Below are 16,497 nucleotides of genomic sequence, written 5' to 3'. Positions count from 1 at the left end.
GGACCTTGGAACACTGGGGAGACTTAACTATATCAGAATTTAATTTTAAAAGGCACTTATAGTAAAATACTAAAAGAGAGCATGTGGTTCCATAGACCAGACTAACTTGGGAATAGGGAATGAGTATATGGGTAAATGAGAACACCAAAGCTCCAGGAGGTGAGTTTCAGTGAAACTCTTTGCCTCACGAGTGGCTTCTAGGCTTTTCAGCCTGTCAAGCTGACTTGACTGGAGGGTGTGGCAGGCTCTGACCCCAGGACTCAGGAGGTGGATCTGAGCTCCAGACTTCTGTGCACCTTCCCTGCAAGAGGAGAGCTTGCCTGCAGAGAGTGCTCTGACAACTGGAACTCAGGAGAGAGTTGGACTCCAAGGAGTGCTGACAAAGGCTAAAGAATCACAGGAGGAATAAGCTCCAGCCAGAAACATCTAGAACATCTAACACCAGAGATTACCAGATGGAAAAGGCAAATGTAAGAATCTTACTAACAGAAACCAAGACCACCGGGCATCATCAAAACACAGTACTTCCATCACAGCGAGTCCTGGATACCCCAACACACCCGAAAAGCAAGATTCAGATTTAAAATCATATCTCATGATGCTGGTAGAGGATTTTAAGAAGGGCATTAATAACTCACTTAAAGAAATACCAGAGAACACTACTAAACAGTTAGAAGTCCTTAAAGAATTACAGGAAAACACTGCTAAACAGGTAGAAGTCCTTAAAGAGAAAACACAAAAATCTCTTAAAGAATTACAGGAAAACACAACCAAACAGGTGATGGAATTGAACAAAACCATCTAAGATCTAAAGATGGAAGTGGAAAAAAGATGAAGAAAACCCAAAGGGAGACAACTCTGGAGATAGAAATCCTAGGAAAGAAATTAGGAAACATAGATGTAAGCATCACAAACAGAATACAAGAGATGAAAGAGAGAATCTCGATGCAGAAGACTGCATAGAAAACATGGACATAACAATCAAAGAAAATGCAAAATGCAAAAAGATCCTAACTCAAAATATCTAGGAAATCCAGGACACAATGAGAAGACCAAACCTAAGGATAATAGGTATAGATGAGAATAAATATTTTCAACTTAAAGGGCCAGTAAATATCTTCAACAAAATTATAGAAAAAAACCTTTCCTAACACAAAGAAAGAGATGCCCATGAACATACAAAAAACCCTACAGAACTCCAAATAGACTGGACCTGAAAAGAAATTCCTCCTGATGCATAATAATCAGAACAACAAATGCACCAAATAAAGATAGAATATTAAAAGTAGTAAGGGAAAAAGGTCAAGTAACATATAAAGGCAGACCTATTAGAATTACACCAGACTTCTCACCAGAGACTATGAAAGCCAAAAGATCCTGGACAATTGTTATGGAGACCCTAAGAGAAAATAAATGCTAGCCCAGGCTACTATACCCAGCCAAACTTTCAATGACCATAGATGGACAAACCAAAATATTCCATGACAAAACCAAATTCACACAATATCTTTAGCTGAATCCAGCCCTCCAAAGGATAATAAAGGGAAAACTCCAACACAAGGAGGGAAACTATGCCCTAGAAAAAGCAAGAAAGTAAGCCTTCAACAAACCTAAAAGAAAACAGCGGCAAGAACAGAATCCCAACTCTAACAACAAAAGTAACAGAAATCAACAATTACTTTTCCTTAATATCTCTTAATATCAGTGGACTCAATTCGCCAATAAAAGACATAGACTAACAGATGGGCTAGACAAACAGGACCCAACATTTTGCTGCTTACAAGAAACCTACCTCAGGGAAAAAGACAGACACTACCTCAGAGTAAAAAGGTGGAAAACAATTTTCCAAGCAAATGGTCCGGAGAAGCAAGCTGGAGTACCGTTCTAATATCGAAAAAAATTGACTTCCAAACCCAAGTTAACAAAAACAAACAAACAAACAAAACAGGAGGTGCACTTCATACTCATCAAAGGTAAAATCTTCCAAGAAAAACTCTCAATTCTTAATATATGAATATATATGCTCCAAATGCAAGGGCAGCCACATTCATTAAAGAAACTTTAATAAAGCTCAAAGAACACATTATACCTCACACAATAATAGTGGGAGACTTCAACACCCCACTCTCATTAATGGACAGATCCTGGAAACAGAAACTAAACACAGACACATGGAAACTACAAGAAGTTATGAAACAAATAGATTTAATAGATATCTACAGAACATTTTATCCTAAACCAAAAGGATATACCTTCTTCTCAGTGCCTCATGGTACCTTCTCCAAAACTGAGTATATAATTGGTCAAGAAACAGGCATCAACAGATATAAAAATATTAAAATTACTCCATAGATCCTATCAGAGCACCACGGACTAAGGCTGATCTTCAATAACAAAATAAATAATAGAAAGCCAACATTCAGGTGGAAGCTGAACAACACTCTGCTCAATGATACCTTGGTTAAGGAAGAAATAAAGAAAGAAATTAAAGACTTTTTAGAGTTCCATGAAAATGAAGCCACAACATACCCAAAATGATGGGGCACAATGAAAGCAGTCCTAAGAGGAAAACTCATAGCTCTGATTGTGTCCAAAACGAAGCTAGAGAGCATACACTAGCACCCTGACAGCACACCTAGAAGCTCTAGAACAAGATCATGTGTGGTTCTCAGACATTGAAATAAGAATCTGTAACATTGACTTTGCCTTGGAAACTCCAAGAATGTTGAGATGCTAGAGCTGAGGAAAGCTACTAACAAGGAGTGGAAACAGCCCAGAGGAAAGGAGATTGTTGAAGTCAACAAAAAAGGAGTTTATGATCTAAAGACCACTTCAACATCAGACACAGAAATGAAGAGTTTGGAGTTTGTGCAGTTGGTTTCCTGTCTGGCTTTGGGAATTACAGTTAAGTGATTGGATGAACCTCAGAAAAAACTTTGATCATTGGACTTTTAATATTGTTGAGACTGCTGTACCATGGGTCTTTTGAAGTTGGACAAAATGTATTTTGCATTATGCTATGCTTCGGTATGGCCCCCATAAACTCATATGTTTGAACGAGCCTATCTGGGATAGAGAGGGGAATGTAATGGTTTGAATATGCTTGGACCAGAAAGTGACACAATTAGGAAGTGCAACCTTCTTGGAGTATGTATGGCCTTTTTGGAGGAACTGTGTCATTGTGGGTACTGTCTTAAGAGCCCACAACCTACCTCTCTGGAAGCCAGTCTTCTTCTTTTTGGCTTCAGAACAAAATGTAGAACTCTAAGATCCTCCTACATGATGCCTGCCATGCTCCACCCTTAATGATAATGGACTGAACTTTTGAACCTGTAAACCAGCCCCAATTAAATATTGTCCTTATGATAGTTGTTTTGGTCATGGTATCTGTTCACAGCAGTAAAACCCTAACTAAGGGGAGAGAGAGAGTCGAAGTCCAAAGGTCAGGAGAATGAATGGAACAATGCAGCTGCCACTGGTAGGAGTTGGGGGAACCTCTAGAAAGTCCCAGATACCTGGGATGGCAGAGACTCACAGGACTCAATGGGGGTAACATTAGGTGAAATGCCCAACAGTGGGGAGATGGACCCTGAAGGGACTATCCCCAGTAGTTAGACAGGGCCATCAGTGGAGGGATGGGATTACCAACCTACCTACAATTTTTTGTACCAGATTTGTTCCCATCTAAAAGAAATACAGGGACAAAAATGAAGAAAAGATTGAAGGAAAGCTCATCCAGTGACCAGCCCATTAGGGATCCATCCCATGGAAGGGCCCCAAACCCTAACACTATCACTGACACTATGTTGTGCTTGCAGACAGGAACCTAGCATGGCTGTCCTCTGAGAGTGTCTACCAAAAGGTGACTGAGACAGATGCAGATATTTACAGGCAACCATTGGACTGAGGTTGGGGACCACTATGAAAGAGTTAGAGGAATGATTGAAGGAACTGAAGGTTATGGCAACACCATATGATGACCAATGGTATCAACTAACCTGGACCCCTGGGAGTTCCCGGAGACTAAGCTACCATCCAAAGAGCATACCGGGCCTGGTCCATGGCCCTCAATACATATATAGCAGAGGTCTGCCTTGTGTGGCCTCAGTAGTAAAGGATGTGCCTAATCATGTAGAGAATTGATGCCCCAGAGACAGGGAATGACTAGGGGAAACACCCTCTAAGAGGTAAAGGGGAGGGAGGATTGAGTAAAGAACACTGGAAGGGAGAATGAAAGAAAAGGTAGTATTTGGGGTATAAATAAATAAAATAATTAAGAAAAACTATCATTCATATATATATATGTATATATATATATATATATAATGTATGTGTGTGTGTGCCATATGCTCACTAAAAACACTGAAATTTTTCTACTAAAGTCTAGAAATTAATGAGTATTTTGCTTAATATTATTATTATTAAAATGTTATAAGTATATGAATGTGAACACTTATGAATATAAAATATAGCATACATATCTAACCTATGTATAGCTTTTATGGCTTATCTGTTTACTTATTATTTCTAACATTGTGTAATAGCTAAATAAAATCTCCAATAAGCATATAAACTATTGCTTGTTTAAAAAAAGTATCAGAATTTTAACACACAGTAGCTTAAATTCTGCTAAGTGCTGTTTAAATATGCATTTAAATATGCATTTAAATATGCATTTAAATATGCATTTAAATAGCCATTAAACTCTGCTGTGCTACTCTACAGATGTATCTTACAGCCAACTAGGAATTAAAAGTTCCTCTGCATCAGCAGAGGTTGATTTTCAAGGACCAAAAGTGAAATCACTTCATGGTATATAATGATTGTAGTTGAGCAAGGAACTTTCTTTCTCCTTTTCATAATAAAATATATTTGAGTTAAATTGTTCTAAAGACCTACTTGAACTTGATTCAAACACTTGAGACCTCTGAATATCTACCTAACTATCCTTCATCACCCACTCAGAAAAGCAGAAATTTCTCCTTAGGATGCCAAAACTGCACATAACTACAGTGCCCCATAGAGGCTCATGCCAAAGTCTTGTTTATAGTTGTGATATACCCCCTTCCCAGGACCTTTATGCCCCCCAGAGAACTTATCCTTGTTTTAATCTTATACAGGAAACAGTGTAGTTTCATTTTAGTTAGTGATCATAATCAAGAACTTGTCAAAAAACATAATGAATTGAGTATAGCCACAATTATACAAATAATAAAGCTTCGATAAATTAGATAATATTACAAATAAAATAAGAAAAGTGGATTGGCATAGGTTGGTCAGGAAGTACCAAACTATGCTGAGAAAAATTGTTTTTTTCATATGTTTCAGTGTGTAGTGATTATAAATACTATATATTATACTTAAGGCTAGAATAAAGAATTTCATGCTAAATAAGTCATGCTAAATAGTTGAATAAATTACTATGCGTTCTTTTATGTGGATTTTATGAACTATTTACATGTGTCAAAACAGCTCATTATATCCAATAAATATCTGCCACTTCTGCGTGTCAACTACAAAAACTAAAAAACTAAAATACTAAAAAAATAACAGGCAGAAAAGATGGTTCAGTGATTAAGAGAACTGAACCCAGGTTTGAATTCCAGCACCTATATATTTGCTCGCAACCATCTGTAAGCCAAATCCTAGATATTCTGACATACTCTAATGTCCTTTGCAGACACTAGGCATAAACATGATGCACAGACACATATGCATATCAAAGCACCACTACACAAAAAGGTAAAATAAAATTAATAAAAATTAATAGTTGCTGCCAAAATCTTAAAGTATGTTATAAAATAAAATATAAAAATAAAATAAAATAATCTAAGGCGATAAATCTTTCTGTTATCTGCAGAGAAGAAAAGGTCTTTGCTATGAAATCTATGAACCTATCTAAAAAAAGGAAACCGTAATGACTATATAAACAATTAAAATTTTACGACAAAAATATGTAGAAGGTTTTTGAGAAAATTTCCCAAAGACACTGAATGTCAAAAAGATAGTTAAATGGAGAAGAAAACTGTACAAGGAGAAGTGAGTGAAGGAAAGGCAGCCTAATGAAGATTCCCTGACAAGGAAGAAAGGAGGGATGGGAGAAGAAGAGAAGGAAGAAGGGATGCTAAGAGTAAAGACCATTATTACCACTGTGGACACAGTCTCCTGTTGAGGATATTTCTGAATGCTCCTTTTATATCCCAATTCCTCAGACTATAGATAAAAGGATTCATCATGGGTGTGACCAGACTATATATCACAGCCACAATGACATCCTTGTCATTGGTGTTATTAGATGAGGGGACTAGATAAAGTCCAATAATAGCCCCATAGTACAGACAAACAACAGAGAGGTGAGAACCACATGTGGACAAGTCTTTGCAGTTTCCCTTGATGGATGGAGTTCTCAGAATGGTGACTCCAATTCCGCCATAAGAGAATAGGATGCATATAAATGGCAGGGTAATGACTAGTGTACCTAAAGGAAGGATGACCATCTCATTGATGGTGGTGTCTGAGCTCGACAGGCTCAATAAAGCAGAGGGTTCACAGAAGTAGTGGGGAATGGTATTATTTCTAAAATGAGATAGGCGAGCCAAGAGAAGGGTGTGCACAAGGGCATTGGCAGAGGATAAAACCCAGGACATTACTACTAAAAGGACACAGAGGTTCTGACTCATGATGGTGGTATAGTGCAGAGGGTGGCAGATGGCCACATACCTGTCATAGGCCATGGAGGTCAGACGAAAACTGTCAAGATCAGTAAAAGTTGAAAAAAAGTATACCTGAGAAACACAACCAGCATATGAGATGGACTGACGGTATGTCAGCATATTCATGAGCATCTTTGGAGCTGTGACTGATGAGAAAGAGATGTCTGTGAAGGCCAAGTGACTGAGGAAGAAGTACATGGGGGTGTGGAGGTGAGAGTTCAGCCTGATGAGTAGGATGATGAGCAGGTTCCCCAGCACAGTTGTCAGGTACATGACCAGGAACAGGGCAGAGTACACAGCTTGGTCCTCTGCTCGAATGGGGAGCCCCAGAAAGATGAACTCAGACACAGTGCTCTCATTATCCATCCTCATGCTCTAACTCTTCTGCTGTGAGTGAAAGAAGTGGGAACAAAAGAGAAGCTATTTCAACTATTACATTGTGGAAACATTTTATGAATCACAAGTACTGAAATTAACACTAGTTTGAACCATTAATATATGTATTTTAACTCTAATATGAAGATTTCTGTGACAAAAATGAACTGTGATGGTTTGGAGAAGGATATAATTTTTCTACCTTGGAATCAACTGAATTTTTCTTAGAGGGGAACAATATAACATCAGGAAAATTATCACATCCATTTCCAGATCAAGGTGCCTGGACTTCACTAAGACAATTTTAGATTAAGGATTTAGTATGTAAATTGATACCAGCCAAAAGAAAAATCAACAGATTTCAATGGTTGTTGACCACTTTTAACCTTTCTTGAATGCACTTACCTAAGGCTTTCATTCCATGAGCTGAAAACAGATAGTGGAACCCAGGGCGCATTTTTGCATCTGAAAAAACAAAAACAAAACCAACCAACCAACCAACCAAACAAACAAACCAGGATCTTGGGAATTAGCAGAAGCAACATGTGCATATGGTCAAAGCATTAAGTGCATGAGTCTGAGCCAACAATATAAAGACCAATGGAAGCTTATAAGCAGCTATGAGACCTTCCTATTATTACTTTTTCTCAGTGAGCTCACTCTTTCATCACTCTTCCTAGGCTGCATAAAATAACCCTGATTCCATATGAATGTCTTCGGCTCCAACCTAAGCATCTCGTGCAAGAACAGAGAACACCTGGAAAAAGTTGACTTTCCTACCAGTTCTTAGTTCAGCCAAAAAAATTCTTTTTGTTTTTCTAGAAAAATCAAATGTTACCTGCCTTATTCTTAACCTAGGTTTTTAAGTTGAAAAGGGTTAGTTTTTATGCATTTTCTACATGTTTTCTTTATTGCTTAACTGCCATTTCTCACTTTCTCATTTAATCATCCCCATCTGTGTGAGTAATAACTAAACAATAGGAAAAGGAACATGATAAAATTAGAGTTGATATTCTAGTGGCTGAGAGAGTTTGTTGTTATAATCTATGGGAAGTCTTAGTGGCCAGTATGTCTCTGTGTTAACAACTACCTATTTGCCATGTCACACTTTCCAGGCTTTCAAGACCATCTTTAAAGTGCCTATATATAATCCATCTAACTCTGTACATTAAAAAAAATTCAAGCCGGGCGTGGTGGCGCACGCCTTTAATCCCAGCACTCGGGAGGCAGAGGCAGGCGGATTTCTGAGTTCGAGGCCAGCCTGGTCTACAGAGGGAGTTCCAGGACAGCCAGGGCGATACAGAGAAACCCTGTCTCGAAAAACCAAAAAAAAAAAAAAAAAAAAATTCAGTTAAGATGACATTGCCTGAAATTAATTATAATTCATTTCTCACTCATTTCTCTGTAGTAATAATTACTTCATAATGATAAAATGCTAATTATTTGGCTGTTTTTGGATAGATTGTTTTTAATACTTTGCTATTTTGAGCAATATTGCAATAAGAAATATTATTTTATGTCTTTTTATACTATATGTTGAGAAATGGTTTTCAGAATATGTCAAGTTCCAAGAGGTCAAGGTGATAAAGAAGCTGAAATATGTTCTATGAAATAACATACATAGAAAAATTATAAAAAGGGATCTTTAGGCAAGTGTTTGAAAGGAGAGTGGTAGGGGTTTTGAGAGTCAAGGAAAACCCAAGGCAATTGCCAATCACATAAAGCAAAGGTTGGAAAATATATGAAGAGCAGGGCGATATAATATGTAATTTGCTATTATAAAAATTATCCATCTGTTCAAGGGCAGCAATACACACAAAAATGAAATAGCATAAAATAGAAAAAGGCTTGCTGGATATCAGGTAGAAAGCAGACTTGAGAAGCCAAGAACACTAGCTATAATATGAACATCATGTGCTATTACAGCAAAAGTCACAGAGATTTGGGGGAAAATTGGAAGAAAACCCAGCAGAAATTGTGTGTTAAAGTGAAATGTGAGCAAAGAAGATTATTTCCCACATGTGTTTCAAAACTTGCTAAGTTTAAGAAAAATACTCTATGGAGAGGGTTTTTGGGTGTGCCTTTATCTCAAAGCTTGGACAGGTTAGCAGTGCAAGGCAAATTACTCTATGGAGAACTGGTTGCTACTTGGAGATCCTTAATGTTTGAAATACAGGCTATACAGAGAGACAGATGATGAAAAAGAGAAATGGAGAGAAAACAGAGATAAACAAAGGGACAGAGAGCCACAGAAAGAGACCCAAACATATGAGTAGAATTTGCATTCTATTCCTGATCTGACAGGCTAACTTAGATATTGTACACACATACCTTTAGCTAAAAATTACAAGAAAGCTCTTCCATTTCTCTCTAGAAAAAGCACAATATATAAAAAAAAAACTGAAGCAGTCATGCATCTTTTGCAACAAACAGAATAGTAATCAGTTCAGAATCAGATAGTATAGATACATAAACATATACATTGCTTACATCATGGGTCTGTGTGAGCTCCAATTATGAATATTATGTAGAGAACCTAGGGCATAAATTAGAGGCATAGAGGATAAAATTACTTTGCTGTCATTGACTCCCTTAGGGGAAGAACTTTTTTGAAATGAGCATGATAGTCCTGTCACCCTTGAGAAATAACAGTAGCAACCATAAAAATCTTTTCCATCATTTCATACTGTTGAAAACATGTCTGTGATTAATTGGCATTTAATAACAAGATACACTCATACAGACACAAAAGAGTTGAAAACAGCTTCTCATATTTTGGAATATAATAATTCTAAATGGGCTTATTATCACAGATAAAGATGGTCAATTTCCATTATGAAAGAGAAAGACTTTTAGAAATATCTTCTATTACAAGATTCTTGAATTTAAAAAGTCCAGATAACTGATTTGTCAATGTATTTTTCTATGGGCTTCTCTTAAGCTACATCTACAATTCTAAGAAGACCACAAAGATAAATCTGTAATTTAGAAGTGATATCCATAGTTCCTTCTTAGGATATCAGCTGTAAGCTGGGCTTTCCACTTGCCTGTAAACCAAATTTTCTAAATACCTGCAAGACTATTTCAAAATACTTTTCAATCTTTGGAACCTGCTGGTTCCTTTGTTCTTTATGTGCAAATAACATCTTGAGAGCTACTCCCTTCACTCTGTGTCATTAGATTAAAAGATAGAGATAAAGGGTTAGAAACTGGTGCTAGTTTTAGCTCTTCTGCACCCACTATACCCCTTCTGTCCTCTTCTCTTCTGTCATCTTCTCTTCCATCCTTTTCTCCTCTCCCCTCTCCTCTCTCTCCCCTCTCGTCTCTCTCTCCTCTCCCCTCTCCCCTCTCTCCCCTCTCCTCCCCTCTCCTCTTCTCTCCTCCCCTCTCCTCTCCTCCTCTTCCTCTCTAGTCATCTCTCTCTCTCTCTCCTCTCTCTCTCTCTCTCTCTCTCTCTCTCTCTCTCTCTCTCTCTCTCTCTCTCTCTCTCTCTCTCTCTCTCTCTCTCTCTCTCTCCTCCCTGCCTTTCTATAATACAACTCTAAAACCATAGACCGTCTCTGCTCATCAAGATCCCCTGTGCTCACTCTCACTGGTGTGGGAACCTCTCTTCCCTCATCCCTCTCTCCCTTAACCCTGAGACTACATGGGTGGCCCCGGGTCCCTCAGGTTGGTCTACCCCTTGTCCACCCCCCCCCCAAAGAGTAGGTCAGAGGCTTGGATGCCTACCTGGGGCTGAGTGGAAAGCATGTGGCAGCCCTCCCACATCTGCCTGTCCAGAGCATAGGTGGAACTCTGGAGGGGTGTGTTTTTGTCCTCCCTCTCTTCCCCTGGGCCCCCTTTTTAGTTCCCACAGGACAGACTAGATTGTACTAAGAGAAACTGTCTCAAGGCACATATTCCTATTGGCTATTTACTGTCCCTGGAAGAATTCTTGAATAAGGGTTGTACAAAATGTGGTTTTGTTGTCACTTTTTGCTATATAGCTACTGTCAGAGGTGTTCCAGTTGCAGTTGCAGCATTAGAACCAGACCAAGAATCTAGTCTAGGGCTGAGGACATACTATTACCTCCACCAACAATACTCCACTTAATACAGATCCAGTACTGTTGTCTTGTTACCAGCTGCAGTTGAGACTATTGGAAGAATAAACATAGAGCTAACCCCAGTACCACACCACAACAAGCTTCAACATTAGTGGAGTTTAGAACAGTATACTGGAAACTAAGCAACTTTTGTGCCCTTTCTAGAGTTACTTCCAGAGCTGAATTAATACATGGTGAAAATGTTATATTAACAATTGCATCTAGATCATATTGGCTGGAATGGTGTGTTAGGAACCTCACTAGAATGATCATAGTAGTTTTGTTTTGGTATAAATTTGCCTAAACCAACTAACTGGCCCATTATTATCTAATGATACTGTGTTATAATGAATTATTCTGAGAATACAATTTTAATCTAGCTAAATGCATTAGATAATTATGATAAAATAAAATGTCTTACATGTATTAAAACTCACTAGAAGGTCATTATATAAGATGTTATTTCTTCAGTAAATTGTTTCATAAGTATATATCATGTACACCAGACTATGACAATGAGCACGCGCGTGCGCGCACACACACACACACACACACACCTGCTCTTGCTTGTGTATCCATAAGTCCATTAAAAGACATTCTTTTTAAAATTGCTTTTGAATGACTTATATGTAAATACTGTATTTACATAATTTCTCCTTCCCTTTTTCTCATACTCCTGCCATGGGCACAAATTAAATTCATGGCTTCTTATTCTTTAGTTGTTAATGTTAGGGGAGTGTGTGTGTGTGTGTGTGTGTGTGTGTGTGTATTTCTCATTTATTAACTATTCTAATTGGAGTTCTGCTCAAGAAGTTGTCCCCAGTGTTAATACATTCGAAGCTATTCCCCACTTTCCTTTCAATCAGGTTTAGTGTATCTAGTTTTATGTTGAGGTCTTAGATCCACATAGGCTTGAGTATTGTGCAGAGTGATGGATATGGATCTATTTATCTTCTAAAAGCCAACATCCAGTTAGACCAGCACCATATGTTGAAGAAGCTCTTCCATTATTGTGCACAGTAGGAAATATTAAAAATTCCAACTCAAAGATGCTTCCCTGCCTGCAACCATTAATTTTTCTAGAAGAAACACACAGTCTTCATATTTTTGAATATGCCTTAGGCAGCACAGTAGGTGGGCAGCTGCCTATCCTTCATGCTGTTAGAATCTACTCTCATATCCACCAGTTATAATTTACTATTTACTATGTTCCTTCTGAGCTGCTCTTAACCCAGATGGTCAACCCTCTGGGCCACATTCTCTGGGTCCTTAACCCATGGCAGCTCTCCTCCTTCCTGAATGTTCTTCTTCTTCCATGGTGGCTCTCCTCCTTCCTCCTCCTCCTTGTTCTCTCTCTCCAAGTCTGTGAAATTTCAACCCCATCTATGTCTCTTCTGTCTAGCTATTGACTGTGGATATCTTTATTCACCAATCATAATTAACTAGGGGGCAAGCTCCCAGGGGCTGCATGTAGATTCCAAGTGTTGGGGGCCAGCACTTTACAATAGAGACTAAAAGACAAAGGCCCAAGAATTTTGTATTTCTGACTTCTTTTTTAAATAAAAAATCAGGTGTCTGAGTATGTGTGGATTTATATCTGGATATTCAATTTGATTCCATTCATCAACCTGTCTGAAATTGTGCTAATATCATATGGTTTTTATTACTATAGGTCCATAATACAGCTTGAAATCAGTGAGGGTGGTACCTCTGGAAGTTCTTTTACTGTACAGGATTATTATTTTACCTATTCTGCGGTGTTTTTTGTTTGTTTCTCTAAATGAAGTTGAGTATTGTTCTTTGAAGGTCTGTAAAGAATTGTTGATGAGAAATTTTGATGGGAATTGTGTTGAATCTGTCGATTGCTTTGAGAAAGATGAGCATTTTTAGTATGTTGATCCTCCTGATCAATGAGCATGAGACATAATTCTGATTCCTGATAGTTTCTTCATTATTTTTTCCTTCAGAGACTTAAAAATTATTTTCGTGCAGGTCTTCCACTTGCTTGGTTAGAGTTACTCCAAGATACTTTACATTATTTGTGGATATTTTGAACTGTGTTGGTTACCTGTTTTTTTTTTTTTTTTTTGTGTGTGTGTGTGTGTGTGTGTGTGTGTGTGTGTGTGTTTGTTTTTCAAGACAGCGTTTCTCTGTGTAGTTTTGGCTGTCCTGGAGCTAGCTGTTTAGACCTTCCTGCCCTCAAATCACAGAGATCCACTTATTTCTGCCTTGAAAGTGCTCTGGGCATGTGCCACCATCACTGAGTTGTTTCTCTGATTTTGTTCTCAGTTCCAGGCACTTCAATGAATGTGTTTACCAAATGTAGGAGTTATCTGGTAGAATTTTGGGGGGTTGCTTATGCATGCTATCACATCATCTTCAAATAGCTAGTACTCTGACTTCTTTTCCAATTTATATCCCTTGATTTCTGTTAGTTGTCTTAATACTGTATCTACAACTTCAACTATTATATTGAATGAAAAGAGTGGAAAGCTTCATCTTGTTCCTGATTTTGTTTAAATTTCTCTTCACTTAATTTGATGTTGACTATCCACTTGATGTAAATTGATTTCATTATGTTTAGGTTTTTTTTTTTTCCTTTTATATCTGATCTCTCCACGACTTTTATCATGAAGGCTTGTTGGATTTTGTCATAGGCCTTGTCAGCATCAAATGACAAGATTATAAATTTTTTCTTTCACTTTGTTAATACAGTGGATGATGTTAACGGATTTTCATGTGTTGAACCATTTCTGCACCTATGGATTAGGCTTACTTGATCATGCTGGATGATCTTTTTGATGCATTCTTAGATTCAGTTTGTGAGTATTTTATTGAATATTTTTACATCCATGTTTTTGAGGGAAATTGGTCATAAATTCTCTTTCATTTTTCAGTCTTTGTATTGCTTGGGTATCAGATGAACTGAGGCATTAAAACATGAACTTCACAGTGTTCCTTCTGCTTCTATTTTGTTGGCTAATTTCAGGAGTTTGGGTATTAGGTCTTCTTTATAAGTCTGGTAGAATATTGGATTAAAGCCATGTGAAGAGAACATTTTTTAGTGGATAGACTTTTATTGACTCTTTATATCTCCTTAGGGACTATAGGACTATTTTAATTGTTTATCTGATCCTTACTTAACTTTGGAAGTGGTATCTTCTGAAAAAAAATTGTCAATTTTATTTAGATTTTCCTATTTTGTAGAATATAGGTTTTTCAAGTATGATCCAATGGTTGTTTAGACTTTCTTAATTTCTGTTATCTTCTCCTTTTCAATTCTGTTTGTATTAATTTGGATATTGTCTTTGTGTATTTTAATTTTTTATATAAGACTTTGTCTATCTTGTTGATTTTCTCAAAGAACCAATTCTTTGCTTCATTTATTCCATGTATTGTTCTCTTTGTTTCTATTTTGTTGATTTTAGCCTGAATTTTTTTATTCCCTGCTATCTACTTCTCTTGAATGTTTGTGCTTCTTTTTTCTTCTAGAACTTTCACCTGGGATGTTCATATTTTTAATTTATTCATGAAAGCACTTATAAACTTTCCTTATAATGCTGCTTTCATCCTGTTACATAAGTTTGAGTACGTTGTACATTCATTTTCATTGAATTCTAGGAAGTGTTTGAAGCAAGGGGTTGTATCAATCTTCCTGTGTCTGTTGAGGCTTTCTTTGTGACCAAGTATATGGGTACTTTTTGAGAAGTTCCCATAAGGTGTTGAGAAGAAGATGTATTCTTTTATGCTTTGAATGAAATATTCTGTAGATATTTGATAGGTCCATGTTTTCATAACAACTTTTTTGTCACTGTTAATTTCTGATTTGATGACTTGTCCATTGGTGAGAGTATGATATTGATGTCGTCCACTATTAATGAGTAGGTTTCAAAGTATTATTTAAGCTTTAGAAATATTTCATTAATGAATGTGGGTATCCTTGCATGTGGGGCATTGATACTCTGAATTGAGACATCATCTTGAATTTTTCTGTTGATGAATATGAAGTGTCCTTCCCCTTCTCTTTTGATTACTCTTGGTTGACAATCTATTTTATTATATACTAGAATGGCTGCTCCAGCAGGTTTCTTGGGTCTTTTTGCTTGGAAAACAATTTTGCAAGCCCTGTACTCTGATGTAGTAACTATTTTTGTTGCAGAGGTGTGTTTCTTGTATGGAGTAAATAGATGGATTCTGTTTATGCATCCACTCTGTTAGCCTGTGTCTTTTCTGGGGGAATTGAGTCCATTAATATTAACAGATATTAATGACCAATGATTGTGTGTTCTTGGTTTGCTGATATTGATGTTGGGTGTGTGTGTGTGTTTCTCCTATTTGTTTTGCTGTTGTGAAAATTTTAATTTCTTATATTTTCTTGTATGTAAGGATGGTAAATCCTTGTGTTTTCCTTCTAGTAAATTTGTAGGGCTGGATTCGTGGAAAGATATTTTTAAATTTGGTTTTGTCATGGAATATCTTGTTTTTTCCATCTATGGTAATTGAAAGTTTTATTAGCTATAGTATTGTGGGCTGACATCTGTGGTCTCTTAGGGCCTGCAAGACACTTCTCAGGGCCTTTTAGAGTCTTTGTTGATGGGTTGGATATAATTCTGATACATCTGCCTTTATATATTACTCGGTCTTTTTCTCTTGCAGCTTTTAATAGTCTGTCATTGTTCTGTACATTTACTGCTTTATTTTTCTGTAAGCTTCTTAGACATTTATAGCCATTCCTTTCTTTGTGATATGGAAAGTCCCTCTATGATTTTGTTGAGGATAATTTCTTGGCCTTTTAGCTAGGAATCTTCTTTTTCTCCAGTTACTATGATTCTTAGGTTTAGTCTTTGAACGCTGACCCAAACTTTCTGGGTTATTTTATGTCATGAACTTCTTAGATTTAGCATTTTTTAAGCTGATGCATCATTTTTTCATATCTTCTACACCTGAGATTCTTTTTTCCATTGTTTATTTTCTGTAGGTGATGCTTGTGTCTGTAATTGCTATTATTTTTCCTAGGATTTACATCTCCTGAGTTGTCTGTTGTTCTTCCTATGGGGTTACAAAACCCTTCATTTTCTTTGATCCTTCCCCTAACTCCTCCATTGGGGTCCCTGTGCTCAGTCCAGTGGTTGGCTGAAAGCATCTGCATCTCTAGCAGAGCCTTTCAGAAGATAGCTATACCAAGCTTCTGTCAGAAAGGGGTTCTTGGCATCAGCAATATTGTCTGGGTTTGGTGTCTCCAGATCAGTTGAATCCCTAGGTGGGGCAGTCTATGGATGGCCCTTTCTTCAGTCTCTGCTCCACTCTTTGCTCCTGTATTTCCT

General features: G+C 37.3%; 1 protein-coding gene across 1 annotated transcript; it reads right to left on the bottom strand.

The window, feature by feature from the left end:
* Nucleotides 1-6,143: 6,143 nt before the first annotated feature.
* LOC110289774 (olfactory receptor 1J21-like) lies at nucleotides 6,144-7,085 on the bottom strand. The gene has a single exon (XM_021156148.2). It carries the CDS (start codon nucleotides 7,083-7,085, stop codon nucleotides 6,144-6,146), a length of 942 nt encoding a protein of 313 aa, XP_021011807.2.
* Between the last annotated feature and the right edge of the window lie 9,412 nt (nucleotides 7,086-16,497).

Source organism: Mus caroli, unplaced genomic scaffold, assembly GCF_978045245.1.
Source record: "Mus caroli unplaced genomic scaffold, Mus_caroli_1 scaffold_2, whole genome shotgun sequence".
NCBI classification, from domain to species: domain Eukaryota; kingdom Metazoa; phylum Chordata; class Mammalia; order Rodentia; family Muridae; genus Mus; species Mus caroli.
This window is presented reverse-complemented; position numbering and strand designations above follow the sequence as displayed.

Coding starts and splice junctions, on each gene's coding strand:
- LOC110289774 (XM_021156148.2), bottom strand. CDS start 7,085: ATGAGGATGGATAATGAGAGCACTGTGTCTGAGTTCATCTTTCTGGGG.